General features: G+C 38.7%; 1 protein-coding gene across 5 annotated transcripts in view; it reads right to left on the bottom strand.

The window, feature by feature from the left end:
• Positions 1-721: 721 nt before the first annotated feature.
• The window catches only part of EIF2AK2 (eukaryotic translation initiation factor 2-alpha kinase 2), a 30,166-nt gene continuing 20,573 nt past the window's right edge, over positions 722-10,314 (bottom strand). For all 5 annotated transcript variants that reach the window (XM_012727679.1, XM_012727677.1, XM_012727676.1 and 2 more), the window contains 5 exons: positions 9,312-9,492; positions 6,362-6,490; positions 2,510-2,614; positions 1,397-1,450; positions 722-1,318 (listed from right to left, as the gene is read on the bottom strand). In XM_012727679.1, the coding sequence (XP_012583133.1) occupies positions 1,196-1,318; positions 1,397-1,450; positions 2,510-2,614; positions 6,362-6,490; positions 9,312-9,492 (592 nt within the window). In that variant the 3' untranslated portion in view covers positions 722-1,195. The remainder of the gene's footprint in view (positions 1,319-1,396; positions 1,451-2,509; positions 2,615-6,361; positions 6,491-9,311; positions 9,493-10,314) is intronic.

The following is a 10,314-nucleotide window of genomic DNA, read 5'->3' as shown; positions in this document are numbered from 1 at the left end:
CCTTTGGATGCAAGGCCTGATTTATTACTGCCCTTATCCAGTCTCTCAGTAAATCTCCCAGCATTTGGTCACTCCCAACATATATAAACACTAATGACATGTACTTTGATTGGCTGCAAGTGAATGATATCACAATAAAGCTGTTATAAAATAAACATTTGAGGGCCCTCCCTGGTGACATAATGGGCTAGGGTACATCATTATGTAGTTATGGCAGCCACTGCAGCACAAGTTTGATCCCTGGCCAAGGGGGTGACCCTCATGGCACAGCAGACCTCTCCTGACCCGCCCACTACTCCCTTCAGCAGTATTTCAGTACATCTGCCTATTCTGTTCCCCACTCTGTCTCTGGTGAATCCTCTCACCCTCCATACCTCTGGCCTGTATCCACTTCTGTATGCACAAACAAATAAATCTTAAAAAAAATCTGAAGGGAATTTCAGGTAGAAACTCTGGTAGAGAGTCATCAAGTTTTCTTAGCAGACATGTGTGGCTGGGGTTCATTCAGGAGTTCAACAAAATTATTTTCGTTAGCATGCTGCAGAACTTTATGGAAATACAGTCATTCTGCATGTATTTCGGTAACCTGCTTTGTTTGCTTCACTGTGTCCCTGAGAGGCCATATTTAGCTGACTTCATTCACTGTCATCGCTCCATTGTATGCTAAGTTGAGAACGCAGCACACTTGATCTGTAAGAGACTTTAGCGTTGTTTCCTTTCCTTTTGGGTCTTAGAAATAGGTCTATGAACCTTCTTGGCGGGCATACATGCAAGAATGGAATTCATGGTCTTCCGTTTAAATGTCCATATTCAACTTCTTTAGTTGATATCAAACTGTTTGCCAAAATGACACACCTAACTATCTCTTTGGAGTATGTTATATTTCCAGCTGACTTGTTAGCTATTCAATACATGCTACGATCTATTTTTTTTTTGGTCTAGAAACAGTAGACACTTGGTAAATATTTATAAATCAATTGAATTATCAATTGGTTAAAAATAAAATTTTAGGCATTTTCCATTTTCATCATTACAGGTAAAAACTGTAAGGATGTTTCTGGAGTAAAAGAATTTAACCACTCCACAAATACAGAAAAAAGGGAGAAATGAAAACAGAAGGTAAATGGCATTGATTGTCTTTAATAATTGTAGATGCCGAAAAATTCAATATCAAAGGTGAGGTACTTTGAGACCTCTACCATGTTTTTGGTTTTCTTTCCTCTGAAGCATCCATCCACTCCTTCAAAGTGTGCAGTATGTCAGGTGTTTTAGGTCGTTTCATGGGTTCATGCGAGAGTAGATTCTGTAGAAATTTTTTCTGTAATAATAGTAAGAGTCAATACTAAATAATGATACATTGAAATAAATAAAATTCATCTGACTGTCAAGTACTTACTTCTTTGTCATCAAATACATCTGGGATGTTGCCAGCCCTTAGTTCTTCAAATACCTGAAGACAGAGCACCATAAATACATATATCCACTAGGAAATTATTCATATGAGAGGAAAAACAAAACTGGAAGCACTATCGCTCTGGGATATTTCTAGATCTTTGGAAAGGCTCTTTAGCCAGGAAGCAAGCTGGAGTCCTCTCTTTGACTCCATCTCATCTAATTAACCATCCTGAACCTGAAAACTGAAAGTATTAAAAGCATCATATATGTTATCTCCCTTCACTCTTTTTTGAATCCTATGTATTCCATCATTTCTGTTTTACAGAAGAGACGGCTGTTGACTCTAGATTAGTCTCCTTCACTGAATTTCTGACCAGGATGTCTACTTGCCTAATTAGACTTCCTGCTGCCTCCACAGGAAAGTCATTATTCGAATTTCCTTAATTCTAGTGTCTTTCCAGCACCATCAACCACTAGTTAGTTTCTGGCAACTTGCTTCGTGCTGCCTGCTATCCCCAAAAAGGCTCTACACATTCTTATCTTCACATTAGAATAGCTTTCTGTTTTTGACTCTTAGAAATGAATTGATCATTCAGAGCCCAATTTAAGTGTCTCTCTAAAGCCCAAATCCACGCAGCAAAAGATCTCCCTCCTAGTTGATTCCATAAGATTTCATTCCTTCTCTTACAATATCCATAGCATTTTCTAACATTGTCTTTCCTTCTAGACGACAAGCTCACTGAGAACAAGACTTACTTGTTTTTATAGCCCTGTAGCACTTAACACAGTGTCTTAAGCAAAACAGGCTGCACATTAAATCTTACATATTGACTCAGATAGAAAAAAAACAGCTATAGTTTTATGAGATATACAAGAAGATCTAAATTTATATTCTACAACAGAGTATGTCTGTGATCAAGACCAGTGGAGTCTGAATGGCCAGTTAAAATTTGGTTGCTCAAATCTGAAAGAGATGGAATCCATACTTAACTTGCGGTTAACATGAGTGAGTTCCAGCCCATGTTCACATGAACTGCTGCAACTGTCTGCAGTAGGCTCTTTAGAATAGATGGCCAATCATTTCTGTTGCTTAATTTTTGTTGAGATTACTTACCTTAGATGTTTCTATAGCAGTGGCACATATGTGAAGAAGTTCTGCAAGAATTAGCCCCAAAGTATAAATGTCCACTTCGTTTCCATACTTCTTTGTGGAAGATATCTAAAGAGACCAAAATCAGAATACCTGATGTTAAAGTCCTCTGAAGTCATGAAAGTTATTTGACCAAAATCATCTTACACCCTAAAACAGAGTATGTGATCAAGACTTAGGATTCTTGACTGGCCAGATTCAAATCTCTGTTACTAACTAGCTAAATCAGCTGTATAAATTAACCATCGATGTGGAAATCATCTCATCTATACAATGGGGATGACAACAGTTTTAACCTTAGGAGTTTGATTGTGAGGTTAAGTGAGATGCAACAGGTGAGGCAGTGAAAATAATGCCCAGTGAGTGACTGATACACAAATATTCAAAGTAGATTTATTCATAATAGTGCATAAATGGAAGCAATCCAAAAGTCCATCAGTAGCTGAATGAATAAATTGTGGTATATTCACACAATTGAATAGCACAAAAAAAGGGGAGAGGGAGTAAATACAGGTGCCAATATCAGCTAGAAGTTCTCCAGCAGGCATTATTTTGAATGCAATAACCACACCCTAACGAGTCCATAATGTACAATACGTAACCCATGGTCATTGTCACCAGTAGCCCACAAGGAAGGGCTACTGAAACGGCCATGAGGGAATGTGTGTTATGTGTGTGGGGGAGGAGGTGTGTGAAAGGAAAGATCTATATTTTCAACAGTGTGTATGTTCACAAGTATATGCTTTTGTCAATACTTAAAAATGTACGTTAGGCCCTCCCTAGTGGTGCAGCGGGTTAAAAGCATAGTACTAAGAAGCTAAAGTCACTTCAGCATGAGTTCGATCCCTAGCCCTGGAGGTGATCCACATGGCGGCAGACCTCTCCTGGCCACCCGCAGCTCCCCTCAGTAGTGTTCTTTCTCAATTGGCCTGTTGTGCTCCCTACTCTCTCTGGTGAATCCTCTTACCATCCCTTCACATCTGGCCTATACCCATTTCTGTAATGCATAAATAAATAAATCTTTTTTTTTTTAAAGATTTATTTATTTGTACATACAGAACTGGGGTACAGGCCGGAGGCTCAGGGGCGGTGAGAGGCTTCACCAGAGACAGAGTGGGGAGCAGAACAGGCAGATCGACGAAGTACACTGCTGAGGGGAGCAGCGGGCGGGTCAGGAGAGGTCTGCTGCCATGTGGTCACCTCTGGGGCAGGCGGGGATTGAACTCATGTGGGAGTGGCTTTAGCTTCTCAGTGCTGTGCTTTAACCTACTGCACCACCAGGGAGGGCCTAAATAAATAAATCTTTTTTAAAAAAAGTACATTAGAGGCATACATATTTTGGTGTAAAATTATTCCTTAATAAAATGTTTTCAAAGAAAAAAATTACTACGGAAATAAAAAGCATAACGATAAATGACTTTGTAAAATATAGCTAAGGGCAACAATGCAGGATACAGGGGTTTTTTAAATGCAGGATACAGGGGTTTTTTAAATAAAATGGGAGGTTTTTTCCTGTTGTCTTCTCCTTTCATACCCCCAAAAAGCTTAAGCTATGTTTCAAAATAAATAAAAGAGGTTCTTTATTCATCGGAGACTCTCAGCCTCCAGATAGTTCAGAATATTTATTCTTGGATGACAAAATAGTAGCAGTACTTTGAAAGGTATTTCATCAGTAAAAATCATCTTTAAAGAGCATTTATAAATCAAAAAGTAAAACAGGATGACCAACCCCCCAATAAGCTATCAGCCAAAAAAATAAATAAAATCTACCAGGGTAAGGAGTCTTTCCAGGGAAGTCACAGACATACAAAGACGTCAATTCTTCTTTTTTTTTTTTAGATCTATTTATGCATGAACTGGGGTTCAGGCCAGAGGTGTGGGGGGTGAGAGGATTCACCAGAGAGAGTGGGGAACAGAGCAGACAGATGTACTGAAACACACTGCTGAGGGGAGCAGTGGGTGAGACAGGAGGGGTGTGCCATGGACCTGGCTAGGGATCAAACTCTTGGTGCATCAGCTGCAGATTGCTTCCTAGAGCTGTGCTTACCCTGTTGCGCCACCAGGGAGGGCTCAAAGATGTTAATAATTAACTGAATTCTTAAGTTTAATGAAAAACCTCAACACCCATTACAGAACTTGAAAAGCTGATTTATAGTTTATTTGCGATATTAACCGTGAACACTTTAAAGTAGAAGAGAAACGTGGAAAGTCCTGCTATCCAAATAGAGGCCTATTTTATCAGACTATGATGAAACTGTGCTAATGAAAGTATACTATTCAACAGAAAAAATTAAAATAAATCAATTAGAGCAGAGTACAGAAACAGAGCCATGAGTTTGTGAGAATTTCATATAATAAAACAGATTTTTATTACATTTTATCAGTATTTTCTTTGTGGCTACTAGGCTTCTTACTTTTAAATATTTTGGAGACTGTTCGTTTTAACCATTTTTATTTTTACAGTCTGTTGGCATTAAATACCTTCACAATGTTTTGTAACCATCGCCTTCCTGTTTCCAGAATGGAAAGTATACCCATTGAACAATGTTTCTATTCCTCTCTCCTTCAGACCATGGTAAATCTCTGTTTTACTTTAAGTCTCTAAGAATTTTCCTTAAAATATTATTTCAAATCATGAACTATTTGATATGTGATAATGACACAATTCTGTATCTATATAATGACAATCAAGCTATAACCCTTCCTTATATGTATATATAAATTCACACAAGTTAACGTATTAGAAGAACATAAAATACTTTTTATAATCTTTGGGTAAGTACAGCCTCCAAATATTTAAAAATAAGAAACCCAGCAGCCACAAGGAAAATAGTGATAAATGAAGAACTTCAAAGCTTTTCCATCACATTATAAAAAAAGAAATAACACGGGCTCTCCCTGACAGTGCAATGGGTTAAAAAATCACTATGAAGCTCTCCGCTGTCACTGTAGCATGAGTTCAATTCCTGGCCAGGGAGGTGACCTACATGGTGCAACAGACTTCTGTCTTGCCCGCTGCTCCCCTCAGGAGTATACTGCAGTATAACTGCCTGTTCTGATGAATCCTCATACACCCCCACCCCATGTCTTTGGCCTGTATCCCAGACCTTGTATGCATAAATAAATAAATCTTAAAAAAAAAAAGTAACAAGTGAGGAGAAAATTTCTATAATATAGTTAGCAAGTACAGAATCGATATACAAAATAAGTAGTCCTTACAAATAAATTAGAAAATATTCTGGACTTAAATATTCTGGACGTAAATACATGTAAATAAAGAATCTAACTTAGCAAAAATCTGGAAAATGCTAACTAAAACAGCAAGATACTGCTCATTTATCACACTGACCAAAACTTAAATTTAACAGTACTTGTTATTTGTAAATATAAAAAAACTGGAAACAATCTAAATATCCATTAATAAAGAAATAGTTAAATAAATGATGTTACAGCCATCCTTTGGCATACCATACAGATGTGAAAAAAAGTGTCAGACCCATTTGCACTGATAAGATGATGAAATGTTGAGTGAAAAAAAAAGTCACAAAATAACATTATAGTATCCTTACAAAAATGTTGGTATGTACATCTTTACGTAAAATAAGTCTATGTATATACTTGTATATTTGCATCTAGTATGTTTACATCTCAAGAAAATGATCTAAAAAATGAGGAGTGGAAAAGGAAGAATAATGGGAAACTTCTATTTTTATTCTATGTATTACCGTACTGTTTTGAATTTCATAGTTATCTACTATTTCTATAATTAAAGTAGAAGAACTAAGTGAAGTGGAGACAGAGGGACAGGATGCTCACCTGCTCTGGACTCATGTATCGCCATGTTCCTCTCTTCCCTGTTCGTGGTCCATCATTTTCCAGGGATGTCACAAGTCCAAAGTCTCCAATCTTTATTTGTTTTGCATCTACTAAAAATATGTTACTTGGCTATGGAAAACAAACAATGTTTAATTTATAGTACCAATATGACAGATTGTTATTGCACATCCAAATCATATTCAGCATCAGTTATTTAAACACTAACCATAAGGCATTTACTCTTACACAGATAGTCAACACAGAATATTTATAGTACAGATCTTTATCTATATTATCTCTATATATTTAACATTGGATGACAAAATTATTCACACCTCCTTGTCCCCACAGAACACCCATTATTAACGCACCATAATCCTCCACCACAGCCTGTTGGGCTCCCCTCGCCTTTGCCCTCCACTCCAGCCTCTAGCAGGAGAATCAATTCTACACTAGATTTCTTAGGGTTCATTTTGGTTAATTTTGTCTGCTCATGTAATTCACTTTTACTTTATATAAAAGTGAAATCATCTGGTCATAGGTATTTAATATGCCAGTTGAGGAAGCAAGAAATTTGAGCTGATATTTGAGTAGGTATTTGAAGGTAAAACTGCCATGTCTGAAGGGTGTTAGGTAGGCAGATATGCTCAGCACAGACTCAGGCGATGGATCCAGATTCTGAGGTTGGAAACAAGCATAAGATGTGTTTTACCCAACATACTAATAGTGTGGTCTGTAAGATGAAAGATTGAGAGTCCCCTATCTCGGGAAGTATTCAAGGTGGAGTCAGACCGTTACTTGTTAAAAGTGTTGCATAGGGCCCTCCCTGGTGGCGCAGCGGATTAAAGCACAGCACTGAGAATCTAAAGCCACTTCCGCATGAGTTCGATCCCTGTCTGCCCCGAAGATGATCCACATGGCGCAGCAGACCTCTCCTGACCTGCCCGCTGCTCCCCTCAGCAGTGTACTTCTTTGATCTGCCTGTTGTGCTCCCCACTCTGTCCCTGGTGAATCCTCTCATCCTCCGCATCTCTGGCCAGAACCCCAGTTCTCTATGAAAAAATAAATAAAATCTTTAAAAAAAAAAAGTGTTGCATAGATACTCTTGAGGTCCCTTGAAATGTTGAAATTCTCTCAGCTTCCCATCTGGCATTTTTAAAGACCTATGACCACGTGATTTCACTCCTATGTAGGATAAAATGAAACAAAATGAACGGAAAAAATTAACTAAGATTAACCCAAGGATGACACAGAATACTCTTGGCAGAAGTTCTTGGGGGGACAGGGCACATTATGTGGGGGCACAACTTCTTCACAAATATACCCACTCTATCCTTGAAGCCATGCCAAGAGAGCTAGACACTGTTAAGTAGGACTGACATACTTTTTCAGTGTAATTCTTGAAGCAGATTTTTAAAAAGAGGAAGAAGAGAATGAGGGTGTTTATCCTAGTTCAAAGCTTTGCGGCAGGTATTGAGCAACATTTTAAGGACCAAGGAGACAGGAAGATCATTGACATAGAAAGTAACACTTTGCGATTCTTGAAAATACTATTTTCAAAACAAGTTGGAGCTAAACAGTCAGTGACATGCAGAATCTATGAACTGACACTTTTGAGAGGTCACAGGAAAGGAACTGCAAGGACAGTGACCATCAACCCCAAAATACAGGAAGAGCTCCCAAGACACCCCCCTAAGAAGGGCTGTGCAGGTATGAGCTATTAGGTAAGAACAGTGAACAGTATGCTTGGAACCTGATGCTAATAATACAAGAGGAAATTTATAGGTGTGGGGGGTGGGGTGGGCATGGAGTGAAAACGAACCTCTGCCCTATTCTATATTAAGTGGTCAGATTTACAAAGCCAACTGGTAGTCCCACACAAAGCAATAACCTGAATCATATTTATGACATTGCCTACATACATAAGCTGAATGGAAATGTCTATAGTTCATCACACTTTATCAGGTCACTTGTTTATAGTTCATTAAAAAGAAAAAAGACTGCTGCATTTTGTCTAATGAGCTATGAATAAGTAAACAAAATGGGGTTGGAGGCCATTTTTAACAGGGTGCAACTTCACATGGGAGACACAGGGACACAGGCTGAGGCTGGTCCAAGACATGAGTCTCCGCAGACAGGAAGCCCTCGCTCTCTCAGAAACCCCACCAGCTTTTTTAGCCTCACTCTTAGAACTTCCAATGGAAAACAAAAAACACTGGCAGACTTTATATAACTTAGTAGTGGCAAAATCACCTATAGATGGTGTTGTGCACACCTTCCTTTATGCACTCAGATTCAAGAAAGCATTGAAGCAAAAAGTATTGTCCAAGATAAAAGACGGCTCGGTAGTCGTAAAGTCTGATCACCCAGAGTAGAGACACAGAACAAGAATTCTCTGCACTCGGGTACAAGGAAGGGTCACTCCAGGTCACAGGCACAGGCAGGTTGGGAACAAGAGGATTCCCTCAGCCCAGGGAGCACCACACTAATGCATTATGAGGAGGACAAGCACATTTGTACCCAAACAATTTACTGTGTAAATAGCAAATGGTGCTTAGATTTTTAAGTGTTTATTTTGATGTGTGATTGATTTCACACTGAAGGTATAAGCATTCTAAAGGTATTCTTTTGAACACAGTTATAACAGTGCAACTTCAAACACAGTGACTCTCTACGTGGAAAAGCTCAGTCTAAGCACCCTTGGCGCTTGTAACAGGGCATGACACCCCACCAGAGATCAGAAGTGAATCGGCTCTATGTCTCAGTAGCTTCACTATTCTTGGGACCTTCCTTGTGATTCTATGCAACAGTATTTGGGGCAAGTTCTAGATCCATTCTAACGTCAGAGAGTCAGAGATTCTCAAATTTCCCTCAATTTCAAAAATAAAAAAGATAGATTAAAAAATCACTATTATATTTTTTATCCCTAACAAACACACTTTCCGCTTACCTTAAGGTCTCTATGAATAAATCCTTTTTTATGAATATAATCCACTCCTGTTGTTATTTGTCTAAAAAATTCCAAAGCTAGAGATTTGTCTGGTTCCTTGCCTCTTCTTCCATTAATCCAGTCCTCCAATGTCCCTTGACCACAGAATTCCATCTGGATGAAAAGGCACTTAATTTTGGGGCTGTGTATAAAATTCAGTTTGTTAGAAGTAGCAACAGAAACAAATTAATAAAAAAAACTTTTCTTTTTAACATTATACCTTTTCTGGCCCTCCCTGGTGGCGCAGCGGGTTAAAGCACAGCACTAAGAAGCTAAAGCCACTTCAACATGAGTTCGATCCCCGACACAGAGGTGACCAACATGGCGCGGCAGACCTCTCCTACCTGCCCACTGCAGTGTACTTCATCATTCTGCCTGTTCTGCTCCCCACTCTGTCTCTGATGAATCCTCTCACTGCCCTGCACCTCTGGCTTGTACCCCAGGTCTGTATGCATCAATAAGTAAATCTTTAAAAAAATTATACCTTTAGGAACCTGAAAACAGAAATCTAAATTTTGTATATTTTTATGATCATGAGTGATAATTAGACCTATTACAGTGATCTCCTTGCAGTATACTCAAATATTCAATCAGTATGTTGTCTGTCTGAAACTAACATAATGTCAACTACATCTCAATAACTAACCAAATGAAGGATTACTATCTACTACTATCATTTTGGTGCTCAACTTTCTCAACTTTCCCAATAAGTCTCTTCATGTTAGTTTTTACATCCTTTATTCTTTGAACAATTCCTTATCTTGTAGCAGAAGAAGATATTCCAGGACCATATTCCACTTTTTTTTTTTTAAAGATTTATTTATTTGTGCATACAGAACTGGGGTACAGGCCAGAGGCTCAGGGGCAGCGAGAGGATTCACCAGAGACAGAATGGGGAATAGAACAGGCAGATCGACGAAGTACACTGCTGAGGGGAGCAGCGGGCGGGTCAGGAGAGGTCTGC

Source organism: Condylura cristata, unplaced genomic scaffold (genome assembly GCF_000260355.1).
Source record: "Condylura cristata isolate star-nosed mole 26May11 unplaced genomic scaffold, ConCri1.0 scaffold00020, whole genome shotgun sequence".
Classification (NCBI taxonomy): Eukaryota; Metazoa; Chordata; class Mammalia; order Eulipotyphla; family Talpidae; genus Condylura; species Condylura cristata.
Note: the sequence above shows the minus strand (reverse complement) of the source record. Positions and strands in the feature narration are given on the sequence as shown.